At 44.0% G+C, this 25266-nt stretch overlaps 1 protein-coding gene across 3 annotated transcripts in view; it reads right to left on the bottom strand.

The window, feature by feature from the left end:
- The window catches only part of gnao1a (guanine nucleotide binding protein (G protein), alpha activating activity polypeptide O, a), a 112077-nt gene that overhangs the window by 4684 nt on the left and 82127 nt on the right, over nucleotides 1–25266 (bottom strand). Inside the window, exons 4-8 of one of the 3 annotated variants that reach the window (XM_066684852.1) lie at nucleotides 23297–23457; nucleotides 14699–14827; nucleotides 10837–10966; nucleotides 6801–6954; nucleotides 382–6198 (exon numbers count right to left, since the gene is read on the bottom strand). In XM_066684852.1, coding sequence (XP_066540949.1) covers nucleotides 6011–6198; nucleotides 6801–6954; nucleotides 10837–10966; nucleotides 14699–14827; nucleotides 23297–23457 — 762 coding nt within the window. In that variant the 3' untranslated portion in view covers nucleotides 382–6010. Of the gene's footprint in view, nucleotides 1–163; nucleotides 318–381; nucleotides 6199–6800; nucleotides 6955–10836; nucleotides 10967–14698; nucleotides 14828–23296; nucleotides 23458–25266 lie in introns of those variants that run through there. The other 2 variants (XM_066684853.1, XM_066684851.1) reach the window with 2 other exon arrangements.

Below are 25266 nucleotides of genomic sequence, written 5' to 3'. Positions count from 1 at the left end.
CGTGGGATTGTAAAAGCACCTAGCTTTACATCACAAAATTAAGTTTTATTTTCAGTCACATTCACTCTAGATTAACTAATGCAATATTCCCCTAACATTGACAAACTAGATGTCAATACACAGGCATTTGGTATTAGTTTTAAAGAGATGGGCGTGTTCTTACCCGTGTACTCCGGGAAACAGATACTCAAGGGTGATTTCTTGATCTTTTCAGCAAACAGGTCTTTCTTGTTGAGGAAGAGAATGATGGAAGTGTCAATGAAGAATTTGTTGTTGCAGATGGAGTCGAACAGCATAAGAGACTCATGCATGCGATTCTGTGTGAGAAGAACAGAAGGGAGGAATAGACAGAGAGAGAGAAAGAAGGCAGGAAACGTTAGCACTAGAAAACAAGAGCAAAATTAGTGAAGGCCAAGGTAGAAGCCTCACAGTGGCCCACAACAAACAAACAGTAAACAAGAGAACGGAAGCTGCCCTGATGTGTTTCGTGTGTCAGATTGAGTAACTTCTGATGAAGCGACCTTGGTGTACCAGTGCAGGAGGGTCTTTTTAGACTGAAAAAGGGAGAGAGAGAGAGAGACACCAGAGGAACAAAGAGCCCAAGCTTTCAGTTTTAAGTGGCACTTAGTTTATTTAATATAAATACATAAACGCAAATACACATCCATTGTTCAATAAATAATTAAAAGCAGTGAAAGACACAATAACTACAGCAGTCTGACACAGCACTGACAGACACACGCTGCAATCGCAACCAGGAAAACACAAGAGGATGTATGATTTACTTAGACACGAATATAGATGCTAGAGACTTGGGATGAAAGTGTGGGACAGATGGCACTCTATATTTGGCACTTACACCTACACTAATTATTTCTCTAATCCAGATTCCTCTAATCTAATCTAGACAGCATTATTTAAAACTACCATCCAAATACGCCTGATGTGTCTTGTTCAATAACTAATCTAACGTCCTGACTCCAATAGTGAGTGTGTCTGAGCTGCAGGAGAACTAAAGACGGTACCTGAAAGACATTATTACACCTTTTGCCAAAGACGGAGAACAAGCTGCTGTCCATTTCTTTAAGTCACATTTCAATCATTCTGCTAAAGCTTTTTACACAGGTGAAACATCTCATTTCAGCAGGTAATATGATGTCAAATAAATCATTTCAAATCCAATTATACATCACAGTCCTCAGTGGCTGCAGTCCGGCCCGAGCACCAGCCTCTGTGGCCCAAGTAAAAACCACAGCAACAACCAGCCATTAGTCAATCACCAGGGCACAGGCTCAATTACCCACAAATCTCTGCACCTTATCTTAAAACTACATTTCCCACAAGTCTGATGTCCCACATCCTGCTTTTTTGCCTTGGCAGGATCTGGGGCCTATTACTCTCCTGAATACAGACGCAAACCTTTCCTGACGCTGAAAGGCCACATTCATCGGACGACTCAAAATCAAAGAGGAGAGACTGAGCGAGAGGGATTGAGAGACTGAAAAAAAAAAGAAAAAAAGAGAGCAAGATTAAACAAGAAAAAGATCGCTAGGAGGAGATCAGTGTTGGCATGAAATTGGTGTCACAGTTGGACGGGTACGGGGGTTGAGGGTTTGTTTTGCCTCTAGAATAAGAGCGATAATGACCCTCCAGCTGAGAAACTGAGAGCATGCTGAGTCAGAATGCACTTCTTGTCTGTTATGAAGCTGCTGTGTACTATACACACTTCCCCCAACGCTTTTATACCAGCAGGAGAACTTTCTGCATGTTGTCTCACAAACACAACGTCGAAGCATGTGACTTTCAGTCTATTTCCCTTCCGCAGGATGATTACACTGAAATGGCAAAGCTCCTGACTATGGTCCTGGAGTAGCCCTAACCTTCAGGGTTTAGCCTGTTCCAACACAGCCATTTCAATTTGGGACATTCAGGCATTTTAGAGGACTACTTGGATAGGGAAAAACAGGCCTGAATGATTTAGTACACAGGCTTTACCTGGTCAAATAAAGTCAGGTCCTTTCACTCTTCTTTCTTTAAAAATGATATGTATTTATACACTGTCCACCCATCAACACACACACCAATAATTATCTTGTTACACGTTATTCAGCTCCATGCCATGGTGGATGTGTCTTAATTTTGATGTGAAATTTAGAGCCAACTGCTAAAATGTTTAAGGGCTGAGCTCAAACAAAACTGACATCATTCACTGCCATCTGAGGCGTCGCCATAAGCTCCAACACCAGATTAATTCAACAGCCAAGACAGAATGTTAGCATTAGACTAGTATTATACTAATTTAGAGATCAGGAGCCCACCAACCCACACACTGTGGGGGGAATAAAAATATATATATAATTATGGTCTACCCAAGTCAAAAAACATGGGATAAAACAAGTCATTCTGATTTTGTACAGCGTCCTAAATAGAACGCAAACACTTAAGAACAGCGCCTGACTGTCGTTTAAAGAAAAAGGTGCTGAAACTGATCGCACTGAACAGGGCTTTTAAATCACAGAGAGAACACAGCTGTGGTATTTTAACAAACGCAGGTCAAATGTGTTTCATTAAGGTCTCAGAACTGTGTTCACTTGAGGAAAAAGGGGAGAACCTGTCCTTCAGGGACATTTAAGGACATTTTTTACACTAGAACAAAGAAACATACTGGTTACATACCATTAGTGCCGATTCAGAACGTAAAATCTGACGTGAGCTCACATTCTAACTTGTAAAATTTAGGTAAACCAACATTTCACACCGAGTTACTGTACGAAGTTCATTTACTTAACGCGAAACATTAATCTGCATCTAGACAAATAAATCACAGTTTAGAATGTATTCTCAGAGTAAATTTCAAACCCAATATGTTCTACAAGTTGTCTATTTTCCAGCTCTCTCAGTAAACTGAGAGTGGTCTTATATCAGTTTATGGGTTGGTCCGATACCCAAATTTAAAGAATGCAGTTTAGCAGTTTAGACTGAGCTGAGATGGAAGTAGCTGAAAGTCGCTGGTGGTGCACATACATTCATTTTTGGTTCTGATTTATATGTAGCTGTCCCTTTCCTTACTCATCAAATCAGTGTAATTTGTTCACACTATTTGCGAAGCCACTAATTAACGTTACAATATAGTGTACTGATTTAATTTTGGTGTCGCAGCAGGTTAGTGTCGCAGTCACACAGCTCCAGGGGCCTGGAGGTTGTGGATTCGATTCCCGCTCTGGGTGACTGTCTGTGAGGAGTGTGGTGTGTTCTCCCTGTGTCTGCGTGGGTTTCCTCCGGGTGACTGTCTGTGAGGAGTGTGGTGTGTTCTCTCTGTGTCTGCGTGGGTTTCCTCCGGGTGACTGTCTGTGAGGAGTGTGGTGTGTTCTCCCTGTGTCTGCGTGGGTTTCCTCCGGAGGCTCCGGTTTCCTCCCACAGTCCAAAAACACACGTTGGTAGGCCCTGTGAAGGACTGGCGCCCCCTCCAGGGTGTATTCCCGCCTTGCGCCCAATGATTCCAGGTAGGCTCTGGACCCACCGCGACCCTGAACTGGATAAGGGTTACAGACAATGAATGAATGATTTAATTTTAAATACACCTATAGAGCCAGGTCCTGCAATCCGGTTAACAGAGTTACTCAAGCACAAGCGCTGAGCTACAAGGTATGGACTAGCGGTACGTGTACACTGCGCTCTGTACAGAATTCTCCATCAACTTCCTTCGCCAGTGACTCACTACTTGAGTGAAAGAATGTGTCAGTCAAAGTCATAGTTTTCAAATAAATGTCAGATGATTTATCTTCAGATAGATTACCTTTGTAAACTTATTTCTGTGAAATATTATAGCAATTAAAATGTAATTTTTTAAGTTTACAATGGCATCCAGTAACAATTTTTTTTTTTTTTTTTTAAACACGTACTTGGTTATAAACCTGAAGATTAACCACTCTAAATTAAAATTTAATGTTATTTTGAGTCATGGGGAACCCAGACACCGCATGTAGGATATTAGTGTTTCATCCATGTCGTGGAGACTGAACTATGGAGGCACACCTGTTGCGTACGGACAAATAAACGTTGCTGTTGTCTGACTGGATAAGGCATTGCGGCTGCCGTGTTTTTGCAAAAAGTTGAAGCGAACTCAACTTTACTTGCTGTCTCATGTTTTTTCACTACGACTCTTTGAAAACGAATTTGGTTGCCGTGGAAACGTATCGTAATTATCAGACACGTGATGTCTTACATTATGTAGTTTATATATATATTTTCCCATAACTAAAAAAATGTTCAATCTTGAAACAAAAGCTACAAGCAGTTTCCAGAAGGTGAAACGTGACCTACCATTAATACACAGCAGTGTAGCGCCACATTTACAGAGACAAAAGGTTCAAGCCCTGGCCTCTCCGCTGAGTGACTGCCTCAGTATTCATGGGATGCTTTCTCAGCGGAGACCACTCCTTATTAGGCAAACGCCCAAAAGAACATTGTGACACTTCCCTCTGTCCTCCCCCTGCAGGCCTGTGTAACTACAGCTGCAACAGCTGTTTTCTTTCTAATTAATCCACAGACACCCAAACCCACTCCTGGTTTTGGTGCCTTTCCACCATTACAAATCACTGCATGCCCCTCTTCCTTCACTGTCCCCTGTTGCTTTGTATTTGCTGTACGTCCCGTTACCAAATGAAATTCTCTTTCACAGAAAAGAAAAAAAAAAAAATCTTACTTATGATGACAGGTATGGGAGGCTATGAGCACACACACTGGAACAAACAATCAAGCTGACATGGGGGGGATGATAAAGAGAGCCTGATTGGAGGCTTTCACTGGGCTAAATTATAGGCTATGGCCAAAATAAACAGCAAACAACCTGAGGCAAACCAGCTGAGCCAACCTGACACTGTGATTAAACTGTACAGATTGACACAGAGGGAGAGTTCTTGGCAGTTAGACCTCGGCCATTTTACGCTGGTCTACATCGACACCAGCCAAGTTCAGAAAAATCACAGGACTTAAATTAGTAAGAGGAACCATTTGATGCAACCCTCGGTTTATGTACACTATAGTTTATAGGTTAAATCAAGTTTATATATACTTCTATCCTACAACCAACTTCACAAGACCAAAGATCTCAGTCAAAAGTGGGTAATTATTATTATTATTATTATATAAAGATATGGTTTCCTCTCGTCATTCCTAATAAACTGAGGAAAAACAATAACAGTGAATCGTAGAGTTGTAAAAGATTAGTTAAGAAAACTGAAAACTGTTACTGTGCATAATAATCGGAGGGCTCTTCGTAAGCATACATAGAAACTAGCCTTCAGGACACCGAGACAGCGCAGTGTGGCAGTCGTACACTAGCTCATGGCATTAGCTACTATGAATAACTTTAATGCCATGTAAGTTGTACCCACAAAGTAGAACATTCAAGAGTGGATAATACCAAAGAAATCTTATCTAAAGTGGCACTCAAACACAGCTTTAAAGAACTATCATCTACAAGTTGTACAGCAGTAATGGCCATTTACGGTAAACTATGTTACAAGGCTTCATGTGTTTCATATTTCATACAGCATGAATGCGGCAAATCTCCCAAAACAGATGTTTGATTTTCATACAGAGGGAAAAAAGGGAATCATTTAAGACGGTTGTGATCTGTCTGACAGGAGACTGTTTACAGAACGAGGACAGCTTGGCATTTAACCTAATTCGACAACTCTCCTTAAGCCAGTCCAATTAAACTGCACCTGAAACAGTCCACTGTTTTTGGCACAGTGCAGGTTTAAGTCTTACAACAGACACGTTCCTGACACATTAAGCCAGAATCAATAGTGGGATACTGATCTTTGGATTAAACTGAACTTGTTCCCTTACGTTGACGGCTAGGGAAGCTGTCGGTTTAGCTTTCATTAACTTGCGTTTAACGGCTGTCTGCTGTTACCGGAGAGGTGGACATAGAGAATAAACTGGGAACAACACAATATCCAAGGACAGTGCAACAGGAGCAGCCGTCTCCAGCCAATCAGGGTCAGTAGAGGCCGCAGAAGCGTAGGTTGTTGGCGATGACGACATCGGTGACGGCGTCGAAGACGAACTGGATGTTGTTGGTGTCCGTGGCGCAGGTGGTGTGAGCGTACACCTCCTTATGGAAGGACTTGTTCTTGTTTTCATACTGCAACTGGATGTAAGCCACTGCCTCCATGAACGTGTCGGGGCCTGGAGAGCAGAATGCAGCGGAAAGAAAGGCCAGGAAGTGTAGGGACATAGAAAATCGAGGGGGGGAACAAAGAACGGAATAATAGAAAGCAAAGATTGAGAATGTAGAGGGGTTTCACAAAAGAGTCACAGGAATAAAGAACAAAAGATCGAAAGTGTGTAAAACATAAAGCAGTGGCATAAAAAGGAAAGCAAAAGGGGTGTAATGAAAACTCAGACTGTAAAAATTATCTCTCACATACACACGCACAACGATGTATCATGTAACAGGCTGTATGGTGAATGGCTGATGAGATATGGTAGGTAGCACAATAAAAAAAAATGCTGTGGGTCAAAGCTTCTATGGAATGGAAATGGAGGGGGTGGCCCACTTGGCTGCATTCCTCTTTAACCAGATCCAGAAACATGGAGCATTTCCAGGTAATGGACGAGTAGCTATCCCAAGGGAAAAAAGAAATATCCACAAGATCATCTTCCCTGGGGGTCTGCAGTGCTAACTGCCCAATGTAGAGCTTTTATTTTGTATTCATGTCATTCTTTTGTTCCCTACTAGCCTCCTCATCCTGTCTGTGAAATCATCTCAGCTGGGCACAATCATTTACCTGTATACTCAGGGAAGCAGATAGTTAAAGGCGATTTCTTTATTTTCTCCTCAAATATGTCCTTCTTGTTAAGGAAAAGAATGATGGAGGTGTTTGTGAACCATTTGTTGTTGCAGATGCTGTCGAACAGCTTCAAGGACTCGTGCATGCGGTTCTGTGGGATCAAAAGAGAAAGAAGAAGCCGTCAGACATCAGCTCAGCTCTCTACACATATAAATAAACAGGCTCAGATTACACATGGTGTGTCATCAGGGTTTTGCACAATGGAGGTACAAGCAGGGAAAGGGAAGGAAGTCATAGAAAAGATATCAGAAAATTATTCTGCATGTGAATTAATGAATCAGAATGCCACGTCCCCAGGCAAAGTGATATATATCAGGTTATAGCTGTAACAGTAGAATGGAGACAGATTGGGGAACATTTACAGGCATCGTTTCTTTTTTTTTCTTTCCAAATTATAGACTTATGTTAAGTACATTTACAATCAGAATAGTTGGAAGCAGGCACTCTGGTCATCATTTGATCAGTGGTCATAAGTTCAGGAGTAGTGGGATGAGTCAGAGTCACATTTGATTTTTGCGCTACAGAATTAGCCAGTCGTCCATGAAGTTCATGAAGTTTATTTTTATGCCTCCTGCCCGACCACTCCAACAGCGGCAGCATTGCTAAAAGTTTAATGCTGTCTTTTGCAGTGAGGTGCAGGAAATACAAACAGAAATCCACTTCCTCTACACATTAGCAAACAAGACAAGAGCGCTGCTTTCAACTCATGTTAGTTTCACTGGAATTGGCTGGTGGCAATGGGAGCAGAGTGCGTACCTGCTGTAACGTTCTGATGGATGGGCCGTCTGCAGAACTGGTTTTGGGGTTTTAGCGATTGGTTAGAGAGCAGAGCCGACGGCGAGAGATGGCAGGAGAGGAGCTGAGACGACCGAAGGGAGAGACGGAGATGTAGAGGAGGCGGCAGGGAGCCACCGGAGAAGGCCAGCACGACCACACAGGCGTCAATATCACAACACAACCCACACACCACCCCCACCCCACGCAGCTGCACATACTGTCCCCACGGCTAGAGCGAAGAACAGGCAGAACAGATCCAGGTACCGAAGCATGAGGCTCCAGAGAGAAACAACACAGAATTCACACAGTCACGTGCAGATCACAAACAGTTGATATGGTGGTTAGTGTGAGACGCTATATGCATGTTTGTGTGTGTGAGTGAGAGAGAGGAAATAGAAGTGAGGATGAAAACATGGAGAAGAGAAATTGGCCGTAAGGTACAGAAGAGAGACTGTCGAAGTAAGCTTGCTTCTGTATGTATCTGTGTGTGTGTGTGTTGTCCATAAGCCATCTCATTCTAGCAGTGCTAAGATTGATGGCCTTATAGGTGCTGTTTAAGCATGAGCCATTACAAACACAGAGTTACACCATAAATCCTGCTGCTGATTTTTTTTAATCAGCGGATGATAGTACAATAAAGTATGTCAACAAAGCAACACTAAAGCATGATGGGAAAGTCAGAGACTTGTGGCTTCCAACACAGTTAACAGTGTGACTTTTTTTTTTTTTTTTTTTTTTTTTTTAATATCAAAGGTTTTCTGATCTAACTGTAAATTCTGGCAGATGTTCAGCACAAAGTTTGTATCACAGCGTTACAGCAACAGTTTGTTATGTGTGTGTGGCGTTGGAGTCTCAGCTGGTCGCTCCACGGAGCCTCTGATATCTTCACATCAGCTTCATTCTGCACTTCTGTGTATCATTTTGTACTGGTCTTGAATTTGAGCGTCTGTCCCTGAGATTACCTCCTTATGCTTTCTGCTAAAGTCGCAAGCTGGCGATTGGTGATTTTATGTGTAAGTCTAATTTCATTATCCTGTGACATTAGGAAGTTCTTGACCATGTTAAAGGCTAAGCAGCAGCTCTATGAAAGTGTCAAACAAATAAATACAGTGGAATTTGAGTTCCTAACTTGTGTTTATTGATAGTTATTTCTTACTAATTGAAGGAATAAGGTTTAAAAGACCGTTGGTCCCCCCCCTCAACGGTGTTGGGAAACTCTAATAGGCGTCTTGCCTGTGACGTAGATGGTGGACAACAACTCTAGAAGCTGCACTTAATTTAATGCAAAATGAGGAAAAGGTGTGTTGTTTTTGGCTGCAATCATTCAATGTACAGTGGGACATCTGTGAACAAATGGCCCAAAGATCCCAAAATATCCAGAAAACGGACTAAATTTGTCAACTTTAAACGAGCACTTTGGAAAGGACCATCCGTTCACTCCGTTATCTGTAGCTCATTTCACTGGCGCTTTTCCAACAATATGGGCATGTAAGGACACCAACGAAAGGTGTTCAAGAGCCTCTGTAACATGGAGGTAAACAGGGTAAGGACGCTCACTTCGCCTGTTTTAGTTGGTGTTAGTTAACGTTAGCTTGACTCGCTAAACTCGGTGCTCAGATTATACTCGGCTACGTAGCTGCATTACGGAGGTTTATAGTGTCGGATGAATTCGAGTTCGACTTCGATCACATTTACAAGAATAACGGTACCTCTACATTTGAGTTTAGCTTATCGCTAGGCTATTGTCATGAAAAATGTTGGTTATTTAGCTAGATACTGTCATAACAGTCAGTCATAACGGTGTTTTACCGCGGCGTTGTTCGGCTGTTGTCCACCAGTGACGTCACGGTCGCGTTCGAGAATTTCCGTAGCGAGCTCGGGTTTTTCCGTCAATTTAATAAAATTGTCAGTTTTAAAGCAAATTAAGCTGCTATTTTCATTTTAATTCATACTTATATCTGTCAGTAACTACAATAATGTGGAATATTCATGGAGGTCCATTAAGTGGTGCTTAGCCTTTAAGAGGTGAAAAACACCAGAATCTGGCAGTGCAGGACCAGTGTTTGTACATTTAGTTTAGTCACCACCACTGATGTTCAACAAAACCAACTACACTGGTTTACACTTAAATAACAACATTCAAACCTGTCTGCGTTAGTACAGTGACCCACTCCTTAGCTGTGATTACAGACTGAAGAATGATATACATAACACAAAGGAAAGCGCAAAAGACTTTTAAATGATAATAAGTTTTATATACAATTTTTCATTTATTTCCTTTCCAAATTATGTTGCAAATTAAATTTCTATATCCTCGTATTTGAGATTGAATAGATGCACACTGACTTCATAAACCATGTTACTGAATGTGTCATTTAAATGTAATCTCATTTTATGCCAATTTACCCCTCATCATTACTCATAGTCGGGTCCATTAGCTGGGGCTCCCTCAGTCATACCCAGTGCCACTGAGCTAGGAGGGGGAAGGCAAGCACGTACTTCCTCTGAGACAAACTGCTGCAAACGCAATGTCATCTCAACATGCTTGGACGAGTACGTCCGCTATCACGAACTGCCAGGTCAGTCAACAGTGACTTCGCAAAGCCCCGTCTCCAACGGGAACTGCGGGCTTTGAAAACCACAACGTTAGGCGCTGTTTACTCGTTGTGTATTCACATGTCGTTTTTTTTGGACTGAACAGAGCTTCACGCCCCAATTCTCACAGCAGAGTTTTCCTTTTTGCAGTGTCTGGCTCTCACTGGAGTTTTTCGTCGGTCACAGAGTTTTTATCAGACACCTAGGAGCGTCTGAACCTCTTCAAAACACCACAGTGTGATTTTACGAGCTGCTGCTGAGAGTAGGTTCTACTCAGTGTAAAAGCAGCATTAGTGTGCTGTGCCACAGTGTGTATGTGAGACATTTTTTAAAGTTTCTTTATGCAGCGTCCCAAAAATATTTAAAAATCGACACTGTTGCATGTTTATTTCAGAATCCCATCTTAGAATATGAACCATATATAAATAAAAATATTAAAACCATAAGAATCACAAGCATTAGTTTTGACAAAGTGTCCTTTTCTCGTTGAATTAGTGTTTTAGGCAATAGGTCGTTTAAGCAGAGTGTGTTTTGTAGTGGTGCGTCGTTTGAGTGTGTGTGTTAGTATGTACAAGTGTGATTGTGTGTGTGATCTACTCACCGTGGTCTCGTCTTCATGCAGCACCTGGTCATATCCACTCAGAGCCACACAGAAGATGATGGCAGTTACATCCTCAAAGCAGTGGATCCACTTCTTCCTTTCTGACCTCTGACCCCCTACATCAAACAGCCTATGAAGATAAGGCTCAGTGAGGAGACGCATACTCTATGCTTGCTCTACCTCCATGATATACTCAGGAATGCTTAAAATCATTTAAATTAAAACTTATCATGGTCATGTACAGCACTGCCCACAGATTTATTAATTTAACTCCGGTTCTTTTGGTCCAGGACCTGTACCATATTGTAGTAGAGTTCAAGCATTTTATTTTAGCAAAGACCCCCCGAACAAGGCAATTAAAGGTGCCTTTCAGGTTTCAGTCCCAAAGCTTTCAGTGGCTGGACAACAACCTTCCACCACAGCTCTGTTTAACCCAGAAATGTTTCAGTGGCCATTGTTTGTGTCTGTCCAATCACGGTGCTGGACCCGTGTTGATGTGAGAGCGCAAAGATGAGGTTAAAAGCAAGCAAAAACAGACAAACACCATGGAGATATAATAGCACTAAAGTAAACACTAGAGCACTAGAGTAAAAACGAATATAAACAAAAATGGAGAAAACAAAAGCTAAAAATCCAGAGCTTCTGCTCCTCACTGCTGTGCGCTCAGTGTCGGGGTGAACAGCGAGTGGCTCATTATCTTTTAAAGGAACCAGCGCTGAAACTTGCCGTTCTAAACAGGATTGTTAAGACAGGGGGGGCAAACAGTTCTATGTTTGATCCTTGTGATATTTTGACCAAAGCAGGTAAGAGACATTCAATACAACACCAGTGGGTAGAAAACGCATGCTTTAAAGCAGTTCTTCTCAACTCCAGTCTTAGTGGACCTCATGCACTGATTTCCAGACAAGTTAAATCAGACCAGAAATAGAATTACAGAATAATTTCTCTTTCTATGGCACAAATCTCCTTACTCAGCCATGATACCGTATTCGGAATGTCACGCTGAAACCTGGTCTGCACTCAGTGACTGTTCTACACCTCATACTGAATATTCCAATGTTCAAATTAAGTGGACACATTCTCCCGGCGGGTGTCCACTCCAGTACTTGACCCCATTTTGTACAGTATGGATGATTTCTAGGCCAGTGGTGAGTTCCACTAAGTGTTTCTGCAGCCTGCGAAACAAGTCTATCAATGATCTTTACAAACTAACACCTTTATTTCAGTCTGAACTAACAGGAGCGAGGTGGTGAGTGAGAGCTAAAAATGTGAAGATGCAGCTGAACCGCAAAGAGAAACAGAGACCAGGACGGTGAAAGAAACCCATGCGCACTGCATTCCCTACATATCTAGGACTGGGTCTGACAAAATAAAAATATATCTTTAAAATAATGAATTAATCAAAGTGGCGGTGCAGCGGGTAGTGTCTCTGTCACAGCTCCAGGGACCTGGAGGTTGTGGGTTCGAGTCCCGAGTTGGTGTGTTCTCTCTGTGTGTGCGTGGGTTTCCTCCGGGTGACTGTCTGTGAGGAATGTGGTGTGTTCTCCCTGTGTCTGTGTGGGTTCCCTCTGGGTGACTGTCTGTGAGGAGTGTGGTGTGTTCTCCCTGTGTCTGTGTGGGTTTCCTCCGGGTGACTGTCTGTGAGGAGTGTGGTGTGTTCTCCCTGTGTCTGTGTGGGTTTCATCCAGGTGACTGTCTGTGAGGAGTGTGGTGTGTTCTCCCTGTGTCTGTGTGGGTTTCCTCCAGGTGACTGTCTGTGAGGAGTGTGATGTGTTCTCTCTGGGTCTGCGTGGGTTTCCTCCGGGTGACTGTCTGTGAGGAGTGTGGTGTGTTCTCCCTCTGTCTGCGTGGGTTCCCTCCGGGTGCTTCGGTTTCCTCCCACAGTCCAAAAGCACAAGTTGGTAGGTGGAATGGAGACTCAAAAGTGTCCGTAGGTGTGAGTGAATGTGTGAGTGTGCGTCACCCTGCGAAGGACTGGTGCCCCCTCCAGGGTGTGTTCCTGCCTTGTGCGGTTACAGATAATAAATGAATGAATTAATCAAAAATGTAATTTTTTATTAAGTTGTTATTAAAAAAATTTGTGTTTTATTTGTATTTGTTTTTATTCTTTTTTTTAATTTATATTTTCCTCAACATATTTCTGTATTTATAGAACTATTTTACTTATTTCTGTATTTCTTCATCCTTATCCAAGTTCAGGCTTAAGTTCAGAAAGAGAGCAGTTGTTACTAGTGATGGGCTTTTCTGAGAATGATGTATTTAACGGGCAATCTGGCTCTTCTCAGCCAGTCGGATCTTTTGGCTCAGCTCACAATAGAGCGCCGACTCTTTCAGCTCTTACACGACTCAGAACTTCCACCGGCAGTGAGCAACAAGCGTATCTATAAGAGCAGGGAAAGAGGACACACCACTTCCTCCAAATTGCCAAATATAAGATTCAACATCTGTAAACAAATGGAGCAAACTGTCAACTCCACAGGAAAGAGTAAATAACCTGCATTCACATCTCTCCCAGGTCTCATGTCTGTGTACCTATACACCATTGTTTTTAGAGCAAATGGTAAACTAGCACAGCTACAGTGCCCACCTTCACAGTCTGATATCCGCTAACAGGAAAGAAAAGATACAGCGATGTAATTGACCAACAACCCCCCTCATTATTATTTTATTTATTTTACATTTTGGCAGACTCAGTCCTCCAGACACAGCCAACATTGTGTGAGTTTAATACAGTAAAGCTATTTGGTAACACTTTACAATACCGGTGCACAAATAAACATATATTAATACGTCATTAATGATCTCCTCATAATGAGTTAATACATACATCAATGCTTAATATATCAGGAAATAACAAAGAATATACATTAATGACCACATCAATAGCCATTAACAAGGGTAAATAAGCATCAAAATCTTGTTTATTCAGTCTGCTAATTAATACAAGACTTGCCTTATTCATTAAGATCCTTTACATATTGGATCTATTTGGATACTGTGTGTTACACACCTCTGTGCACTGATGTAGGCAAAATTATAGTCAGGGACATAAGCAGTGATTAAGATTATTATGAGTTTATTAAGAGTTAGGTAGGTGTGTAAAATGGTTACTAGATTATAAATAAGTCACAACGTTTTACACATACTATATGAATGGGGGGACCATGAGGGCCAAATTTTGAGATATTTTTTTAAACAGAAACAAAAACTTGTGACTAATTTCCTTATAGTCTTTTTTTCTGCTACTTTACACTGTGAGAAAGTGGGTTCATTCATTCATTATCTGTAACCCTTATCCAGTTCAGTGTCACGGTGGGTCCAGAGCCACTTCTCATACACAGTCACCCGGAGCGGGAATCGAACCCACACCTTCCAGGTCCCTGGAGCTGTGTGACTGCGACACCTACCTGCTGTGCCACCGTTCTGCCCTAAGTGGGTTTAATGTTGCCAACAGCAACCCTAAAGTCAAGCGCATGTTAACAAAACAACACTTGTTTACCCTTGTTAATGTCTATTTATGTATGACTAATGTGGTCATTAATGTATATCCTTTATTTCCTGATATACTAAGCATTAATGTATGTATAATTCACTATGAGGAGGTCATTAATGACGTATTAATATAAGCTTATATGTGCACCGGTATGGTAAGGTGTTACCAGCGATTTAAATGCAAGGTTTAGTAGTGGTCAGAAGGGTCTAGTGCTAGCCGTGGAGGGCTAGGTTTCAGCACATTCAGCTGATTTCTCTCCTCATTCCCAGAGATCTTAATATATGTATTTGAGAAGGAAAAAGACCACACCGTGCAGGACAGCCCAGGCTTGTAGTGAATATACGTGGAGAAGTACGTGCAGTGGTATACCTGAAGTGCAGATTCTTGAAGGTGAAGTGGGTCTCTACAATCCCAGTGGTCTTCACTCGGGTTCTCAGAATGTCTTGCTCTGTGGGCTGGTAGTCTGCAGCACCAATCCTATCTAAACTATCTAGGTAACTGTGGAAAAAGAAGAAGAAGAAAAAAGAAATCAGCTTTGGAAGCACATTTTACACAAAAAAGAGGGAGAGAAAATCAGATTACACTTCTCAGAGCGCTAATGATGACATTCATCTCGACTGACTCCATGAGGCACAACAGAGTCAATTTAGAGAGACAAATCCTACAACCTGCCAGCAAACCCACACTCATTCATCGCGGCCTAACTCACACATATCATCGTTAGCTGGGCCGTTGGCTTCACTGAAACGGATGCTGAGTATCTGTGACTGATTGCAATGCTACATCAGGCATGACTGCATTTGTCTCACCAATCTCAAAGATATCTCTTCCTCTCTATACAAAAAATGAGCCACGAATGAGAAATCAGAGTCTCGCCTGTGAGACTGGAACAAAAGGGATATTGTAGTGTGACCTGCAAACACAGCAAACTGCTGTCACTTTAGCGTAATTTACGTGCATCGAAAAACAGTAAACCAATAAACCCTTTCGGTCAATGGCAGACACAAGTGAACAAAAATATATAAAATGTCGTCAGTGGAAAACAGCGCTACAAGTTGAAGATAAATGAGCAAAAGTAATAAGTATTAAGAACGTAGTGCCATCAGCTTCAGAAGCATGGAGGCGATGACCAGAGGAGAATGCAAACTACACAGATCTGTCACATTAGCCAACACACACACACCTGTGCTAACCATCACCCTATGTAGAGAGATAGGAGGAAGAGGTGGGAAGCCATCTTATATACACAGGGAGTAAGGATAACGGTACTCTCTAGGATTTCAAACTCCAGAGGACTGAGAAATCCTTGCTGCCCACATGACAGGGCCAGTGCTCAGACTGCGGAACCACAATTAATTAACTTCTGTGCTTCATTTTGAACAAAAGTCCAAAGGAAACCTGACGTTGCTCAAAGCTAAATGCTACTAAAAAATACAGAATGCCACAGCCATTTTAACACACGCCGTTCCTCTCTATCAGTTTCAGAGCTCTAAACCGATGTAATCATATTGGTTTTAATGCCAGGTGCAAGCCTATTTAGATCGGAGGCTATCAGCTGGGCACACACAGGTGGTGAGCTGTCCGGACCAGAGGGATGTTCAAACACAAGGTCGTGACCAATTTTGCAGTGTGCTCTAGTAGCAATAATTTATGAGCTGTATGAAAAACCTGCTTCAGTTAACACAGGAGCTAATGATCAATGCCCTATTCACTTTCATGAGTAAAAAAAAAAAAAAAAAAAAAAAAAAAAAAAAGCACTGGCCATGAGAGGTAGTCAAGTGTTGCCAGGTTTGACACTTGACCCCATCATCCCCTTTTGACAGGGACTAACCAACGCACACTCACACTCCTCCTGCTTCTAAATTCAGCTAAAAGAACTGATCAGTGTTATTCATGTCACCAGGCAGTGGTTAAAAAAAGAAAGAAAAAAAAAAACCCTGTGATATAAATTGCAGTTCATATGACCTCAGCTTACAGCAGATTGCACAAGATACACATCCTCCCTCTCTGTCCCGCTCCATCTGCGTTTGCCATGGTGTCCGTCTCCGTCTCTGTGACCAGTACGAAAGCCGCAGGCCTCTCAGGGCAGCTGCAGCATTCGCCAGCCATGTGCTAACATTCCAGCGTCGTCGTCACTTCGGCCCAACAAACTGCCTCCTTCCCGTCCCGCACTGCCTCGTCCATGCGGCGCAGAGCTTAACGCTGCCTGAACCTGCCCGTGTGAGCTTGCGTATTAATCATTAATAAATGACTGATGAATGTTTAATAACAAAGTTGCTAATATGGCACGGCCTGCGCCAAGCTGCCACAGTTGCAGTGGCACGGCGCCAAAGCCCCATTGCAGCTCATTAGTTCCTGCCCCCAAAGACTTGGGCTGTGGAGTCACAGGCAGCTCACGGCACGACTCATCATATGAGAGAGAGAGAGATTGCCAGGCAGAGCGAAAAAAGAGTGACACGGTTTGTTTTTGGCACCAGGTGTGTGGTCTTGTGCTTACACGGGGCACGAGCAGCTTTTAAATGGAACCTCCCAAAGGAGAAATGTTGTGTACACTTACGTAGCAGCCAACAATCAGCCACCTGCTGTACACATTTTCAACTCCAGAGGGTGCTGTAAAAGAGAACTGGGGCTCATTGAGATGTATTAATGTTTAATTGGAGAGCTTGTGCCCTACAGAGCTGCTTAAGGGCACAGCACTCACATGCTCTTTCATGTCCTACCTGAGAGCGAACTGAACCATAACCTCGGCTCCTAGGACCGAGGCTCGGCATCCACTACCGGACTCTCAACAGGCTCTTTACACACTAATTGGAGTCCACAGACAACCTGCACATTCTACCGTTTCATTCTCTTTCTACCCTTTCCTTCTTTTAACTGTACAACAGTCCTCCACAGGAGTATCTGCCTCTCCTTTCCCTCCACCGTGGACTGAATTCCATTTCCCTTTGTTTCTCTATTTGTTTCCATGCTTTTGTTCTCCCCATTTCCACAGCTTAAGGCTCCAGTCAGACCTCAGGTAGATGTGGCCCAAAATGTGATTTACTAACCTGATCTGTGCGGCCCTGTTCACAGCTGGCGTTACCGTGCGTCTGGTTGATCTGACCACAACCACCCGCCAAAACCCAGAGCTGTTACACCAGGCATTTCCAATGCAACTCAAATGACCACAACCAGACTTCAACATAATTCCTTCTGAAGGACGTGGTGCGCACACATCCGCTGCGTTTGTTTTTAGACTGAAATAGCAGCGCGAATTCTTGTTTACGTCCCACTACAAGCTCTTACAAACACTTCAATCGCTTTATATGCTACGTCATTCTTCCTGAAAGAACGAACAAGGAGACACCAGAAGGAACTAGGGCAATGAACCGGTTGATTATGGGTGGTACTTCATTGCTGTAGTGGATGCATCAGGCCACATCACATCTGCAGGGTGAAGGGTCTCTGAGATGCACTTTAATGCCATTAACACTACATTACACTACACAGCTGGATAAAGGCAATATGTGAGAAGCTATATAACATTTGCTGGGTTTTATTATGATCAGCTTTGTGTGTTAATACTCTTAAATGGCTATTCTACAGTCTACAATCTATACATCTATCTACCATGCGTTCACCTACAGCCAGAACTGTAGGAACTAGATAGTGATCTTATGGTTAATCTATATTCACAGAAGCTAAAAGCAGACCTGCTCATTTCCCTACACATTTCAAAGAAATATTTTAGACCTATCCCTATCAGATTTCGGATCTTAACTCCATGACGTCAGGCCATAGGACACGTTTCGTGTGGAGCTGCTCTTAGTTTCAAAACACGGCTGACAAAATCAGCGGTGATCAGGAGCACTGATCCTTTTTACAGCAAGTCAAAACACACACACACACACACACACACACACACACACACACACACACACACACACACACACACACACACACACAGATTCAGGACATAAAAACCCCTAACACACAAGGGTTATTTGTATAATTTGCATTATTTGTCTTTCACATGTTGTGAAGCAGACGGTTCGGGGTGGAGTGGAAGGACAGAAGAACAGAGGTGGTTGGAAGCTGTGCTCAATTCCCCTTTTCTTTTTAATATGTGAAGCCTGTATGCCTCTCCACTCGGGGCTGCCTGCCAGCTCTACCCTTCCCCCTGCACCAGTCTCTCTCTCTCTCTCACACACACACAGCTCCTCTCTCACACTCTGTTCTCCCTCCTCCCTCCCTCTATTGCTTCTTGAGTGCTCTGCCTGGCAACACCTCTCAACAGCCAACTTGCTGTCTGCTGCTTCCCATCAGCACAGAGGGAGGGAGAGACAGAGTGAGAGCGAGAGAGAGAGAGTGTGTAAGCAAGCGTAAAAGCAGTAGAAGTGCAGGAGAGCAGCACTGGATGTGAGCTGAGAATTTCTAAGGGCTGCAAGAATAAAACATTAAACCAGATGGCAGAAGACTGGGAAAGCGAGGGGAGCAGCCATGAGACAGGAAAAGTAGCAAGGGGAAGAGCAGGGAGAAGGAGAGAGAGGAGAGCCATGAGGCAGAAGACCTGGAGGCGAGGTGCTGCTGATAACGATGGAAAAGCTTCCGAGAGGATAAACAATGACAGGGCGCCGGGCCGGGGGCCAGAACAATCTTGTTATAACACCCCTCTCTGGCACTGCCTTGGGGTGCATTAGACAGTCGCTGCGCTGTGGGCCTCCCGGGCCAGGGGAAGCAGCTGCACACCCGGGACACATCCACTGATGCTCTTCACCAAAATGGACCTTAAAAGTACCCAGCGAGGACCTCCAGGGCCGAGTAGGCCTCAGGCTGGAAGAGGAGGAGGGGTTTGTCCATGGTGTAGCCCTACAGGCCGGGGTGCTATGAAGGTCAGTGCACTGCACAATGCCATGGAAGTGTTACACAAGCCCCCAGAAAGAGTGACTAACTCCATGAAGCATGCACGCTTCTTGGAAAAAAGCTACTGGTTGTCACAGCCATGTTAGCAACCTCACGGACACGTGACGGACATCCAGCCAACTGTGCCCTGAGAACGCACACATACGCGCACAGCAAAGGGTAATGTGGCTATTGTGACTAAATGGGTCATCAGGATAAAGATGCCACATCCTAAGCACTAATGGCAGAGCCGGGGCCTCGGAGCAGAAAATGGAGCGTGTGCACGTATGTGAGTGTGTGCGGCGCGCTGGTCTGCTTCTGGATTGTGTACACACTCCTCCGTACAGCCGCTGTGTGTAGATTCCTACCAGCTCTTCAGTGTGTGCTCGGTCTTGTTCCAGCAGGCTGACACTTCTCAGACTCAAACAGTCAGCTGCGTCACTCGAGTATGACCCGCAGCAGTCGTGTACAAAAACCAGCAGCATATGTCTGTAAGATCCAGCTTTACTCCTTTAAAATGATCTGATATGAGGGCTTATCACCAGCACCTCGGTCTGAACACGCCGGAACGCAACTCTAATCTGTCCTGCACAGACGCTCTCAGAGAACTGTGCAGGTTAATGACTCAGAAGGTGAAGAAAGGGGCTTCAAAACGCAAACTACGATCATTTACGCTGTCAAACTGTGACAGGACTGGACTAATGTACGCCAGAATAGGAATGTGTATACTAGGGCTGCACGATTCATTGTACTTTTATAGTTATTACGACATGAGTTTTTGCGATAAACACATGAAATATGCCTTGAATATAGTACACGATAATGCCTCGAATATACTCCCTTGTATATACTACACTCACTTGACGTAATGGAAGCAAAGCTAGTGGGAGGGGGCTACAGTGAATGTACAAACTAAACATCAAGCTCAAAACCTTTTGAAGAGCAAAGACATAAGTGAGAAAAACTTTTTACCAAAATGGGGGAGACACAGGGTCTGGGAATACTTTGGTTTTAAACAGAATGGCCACGCTCAGTCCAAAGATTTCTGCAAAGAATGCAGACTCCTTGTAGGTGCCGTCACAGGGAACGCGACGAACTTTACCATCATTTAAGGCGGTGGTTCCCAAAGGTGGGGGTGCAGAGCAAGACGATGAGGCCGGTCAGTCATAGTGAAATCCCCGCGTGCATATTCATGTGCGCAGACAGGTCCTTCGTGGCTGTTCTTCGAGATGCTGCCACTGCTTTTTTGTGATATGCATAATTTGTGAAAGTTTTTGAACCGCTTTAACGGTTCAAACGACTTTAACTTTAACCACAAACAAAGGTATGAGAAGTGCTTTGCAAAATCTAAAAGCCCTGTTAGATCTTCCCCTCATCACCAGCAGCTCCACAGGTAAAACAAATCTCCACTGCTCAAAACAAAGCAAATATCCTGTCACTGAGTGAGTGTGTGAAACTGTCCACAGGTGCGAGTGTGCGAGTGATAGGGTGAGTATCTGAAACTGTCCACAGGTGTGAGTGTGTGAGTGACTGGGTGAGTGTGTGAGTGACTTGGTGAGTGTGTGAAACTGTCCACAGGTGTGAATGTGTGAGTGACAGGGTGAGTGTGTGAAACTGTCCACAGGTTTGCGTGACTGGGTGAGTGTGTGATTGACTTGGTGAGTGTGTGAAACTGTCAACAGGTGTGACTGTGTGAGTGACTGGGTGAGTGTGTGAAACTGTCCACAGGTTTGAGTGACTGGGTGAGTGTGTGATTGACTTGGTGAGTGTGTGAAACTGTCCACAGGTGTGACTGTGTGAGTGACTGGGTGAGTGTGTGAAACTGTCCACAGGTGCGAGTGTGTGAGTGACAGGGTGAGTTTCTGAAACTGTCCACAGGTGTGAGTGACCGGGTGAGGGTGTGAAACTGTCCACAGGTTTGAGTGACTGGGTGAGTGTGTGAGTGACTGGGTGAGGGTGTGAAACTGTCCACAGGTGTGACTGTGTGAGTGACTGGGTGAGTGTGTGAAACTGTCCACAGGTGCGAGTGTGTGAGTGACAGGGTGAGTTTCTGAAACTGTCCACAGGTGTGAGTGACCGGGTGAGGGTGTGAAACTGTCCACAGGTGTGAGTGACTGGGTGAGTGTGTGAGTGACTGGGTGAGGGTGTGAAACTGTCCACAGGTGTGAGTGACTTGGTGTGGGTGTGAAACTGTCCACTGGTGTGAGTGAGTGAGTGACTGGGTGAGTGTGAGTTATTCACCGGTGTGTGGATAGTGTGTGTAAATTCTAAATCAGAGTAAATTTGTTAGTTTCTAAAAAGTGGTCAGTGTGTGATGTGTTGATGCCACTCTTGGAGAACTGAAATCTTTTTTTCCTTTTTAGGAATCTGAAGCATCAAACTTCATCCACCCCCATTTCCTGCTTATCAGCAAAATCTCTCCTGCCATTTTCAAGAGGGAGTAATTTGTCTTCGTCTAAACAGAGCTTTCCACGAGCGTTAGCTTCCCAGGCCATTACAACAAACTATAGTTTGTGATCCAAAAATAATGCTGACTCACGTTTTTCAGGGCCGTTCTGTGAGCGCACGCTCGAGTACGCACCCCGTTCTCTCTCCCATGCACTCTAAATCAAAATGTTTCTTCAGCACGAGCTGTAATTGCATCTGTCGTTTTGACATTAACACACAGATCTCTCTCTGGGGAGCTGCTTAATGCTGAGCGGCAGCAAATATCACAATTAGCCAGTGATATCTTCTGAGAGGAACTCTATTAAGTAAAGAGACTGCAGACACAATTACAGACATGGATCAAACAGCAACCAAAACTAGCCTAGAAAATGAATGGTCTGTAACTGCCATAATTCAGCTCTGCTTACAGCTCCATATTTTTGATTAACAGATGAATAATATCTGTAACTACTTGTCCAGTTCAGGGCAGCGGTGGGTCCAGAGCCTACCCAGAGTCACTGGGTGCAAGGTGGAACACACCCAGTCCTTCACAGTGCGACACACACTGAATTAAATTCTACTGCATTTATTTACTATTTTTTAGATATGCAGCTGCTAACTGATGAATAAAGTGTATGCCCAATGTCACCCAAAAAAGGTGAAAAAGAAGCTCAAATCTCATCAATGTCCAAGATAAACAAGGCCAATCTGTCTGATCTGAACCCACTGGAGGTCTGTTAGAGCCCAAATCACTACTATGTAATGGGATTTACAGGAGAACCGTGTCCCAACACACAGTGTAGTGTCTCTTCTTGTGTATGAGGCTGTTTAGCTTCTGACTGGTCCATATTAACTGCATTCCACATAAAACGGGTCCGCGAACATCAGAACTGGACCTTGGTGCAATGTTCATTAACCACTTTGCATTATTTCATAGTAGCCACGAGAGTAAACAGGTTAGTAACTAAGTGTGGGTGACACACAGGAATTCTAGGCAGGGTTTCTCACCTACCTTTGTGGAGCGGGCAGTGGGGGTTCTGGTGGTTGTGATTCACTGGTTCTTGTTTGTGACTGGGGGGATGGTGGACAACAGAGCAACAACCTTGTAACTGCCCCCACGCTCGCTCCCGTTGCTCCAGAAATGAACCGAGTCATCATTCGGTGTTATAAAAATCCACAGATATTTTGTGAATGATGTGCTCTGTGTCGCGTTTGGAGGAACTTAAGAGTCGACTCATTGAGTGAACTGGTTCACGAATTGAGTGCAAATTCACATCAATGATTCAAAACACTGTTTACAAGCATGGGCTGCTCATGCTCTGACTTCGTGTACACACAGCCGTGGGGGGAAATAGGAGACAACACACAGCTCGCCTTTAACACTGGATCATACTTTAGAAGCCGTGTTTGTGACTGAAAACTGAGGAATAACATATTAAACAAGTCACAGAAAGTACTTTGGAACTTTGAAGGATCTCTTATTATTGAGTGTTTTCTACGATGGATTGATTAGTCACAGATCACTGGGCCTAGCTTAATGCCACGTGGGGGTGGAAGACGTTCTCAAGGCGGCCGCCCGAACTGTAAAGCACCGGGAAACCCTGCTAGGTGTAGCTTCATGTGACACTGTGTATTGGCACTTCGAATAGTGACACTCACTACTGGGCGGAGTCGTTGAGCTGGTACTCTCGGGCACGGCTGAAACACTCCTGGATGCCGGAGTCGGCCCACAGACGTATCATGGCGGTCAGGAGCTCGGGAGAGTAGGGTTCAGTGTCCTCCATACGACTCACGACGTCACACACCATTTTGGCATCAGCCTGCAAAGAAAAAACACACAGAGTTTAAAATGATAAACTTTGTTTCTTACAGAACGCAGCACAGAAAATAAGAGCCCTGACCAACTGTATGTCCATTAGACAGCTTGAAAATATACTCATCTTTAACAGTGGGAACACTGCAGAAGTTGTCTGGAAACCACTGAGGTAGGATATGCTTCCACTAAGACGTGATGGCAGCCACCACTTCTTTTCAAACTGCGGCTAATGTAATGCCACTGTAAAGCACACTGCCCAGAACTCTCTCATCAGCTGAGACACTGGCACTGAGCACACTGCACACTATAACAAAGGGAGAAGGGGGCGCTATCCTACCAGATTGAACTCTCTTGCAGTTCCAGCCTCAGATGTCTGGGGAGGGGATGTCACCACCATGGACTGACTGATCAGCACAGATAAATTGGCTCTGATTTTATGTGGTGTTGATTGATTGATAGATTCCTTTATTAGTCCCACAGCAGGGAAATTCACAATGACACAGGGACCGCCTTCTTGTTGCAACCCTCCTATTCCACCTGTACTTAGGCCCAGCACTCGGAACACACTGAACAGCGCAGGCCCCAGCGGCTGGGCAGCAGCGGACAGCGGGAGAACACAGCAAGAGCACCGTGAACTCCACACAGACAGTGACCCGAGGCAAGGACAGAACCCCAGACCCCCAATCCCTGGAGCTGTGCGGCAGAGACATCAATGTCACGTCTCTGTGCCAGCTGAGAGTTCGTTGACATTCTATTTCTGCCAAAATGCTCAAACCTTACAGCACAGACCTCGCTTAAGTCAAATAAAGAACTCCAGAACACGAGTCTATAAAAGAACTGTAGCCGACTGCAAAAAGGAGGAACCTAGTTCATTAAATAAACAAGCCACAATATGACCCACTGGGCATCACTCAAAAGAGTGATTACTCTAAACAAAAGCCCCTATCACCAGGGAGTGGATTAGGATTTTTTGGTTAGTTCCTGTTTGGCTGTAACACTGATCTTATCTGAGGTAGCACTGACCGAGTTACGACGGACAGCTACCTCAGCGCTGGGTGCGACGTCACCGCTCTCCTATTTCAGTCACAAAAGAGGGCAATGTTTTGACAGTGTGGGGCACATGCAAATCAGATGACTTCAGATCAGATGTAGTGGTTTTACATGGAAAGCTTATTAAGAGGTAGAACAGGGCCAGCTGAGCCCAGGACAGTTTTTAGAAAGCACAATTATGAGTTTGCCCTGCTAGCCCAGTACGGCTGCTGGGAACAGTAATACCTCATGTCGAGCCCCACTAGACAGAATGAGCAGCGCCAGGAATTAAGTCAATTAAAGCCATGACCCTGTGTGTGTGTGTGTGTGTTACCCTGATCCCCATGGTCTCACTTTCTAGTCCACTAATCCCACATGCTTCCTGTGGGATGAGACCATATTGCACTGTGAAACCTTACACACACTCACACTCCTGTTAAAGACAATGAAGAATGGGTAAAAATTGTAACTCTCCATCACTGCTCTGACTCTGAAGACTGTGAAATAGCATGAGCAAAAAACCTGGCTCTTCCTTTCTGTTCCTCTAAAGCCCTACAGAACCACCGGTGTCGGCCCACACATTATCAACACCATCCTATAGATCACGCATCACCAAATGTCAAGGTCTCGGTCCGGATCTACACCAAGTGACCGTTCTATTCGTATCCATTACCTACCAATAACCTTCATTCAATATTATATTTTGGACAGTCATGGTGGTAGACAACAGATGCTGCTGTTACAGTTAATGCAGCAATGGTGCCTCTCAATTGGGCCAATAAAA

Source organism: Hoplias malabaricus, chromosome 11, assembly GCF_029633855.1.
Source record: "Hoplias malabaricus isolate fHopMal1 chromosome 11, fHopMal1.hap1, whole genome shotgun sequence".
Taxonomy (NCBI): Eukaryota; Metazoa; Chordata; class Actinopteri; order Characiformes; family Erythrinidae; genus Hoplias; species Hoplias malabaricus.
This window is presented reverse-complemented; position numbering and strand designations above follow the sequence as displayed.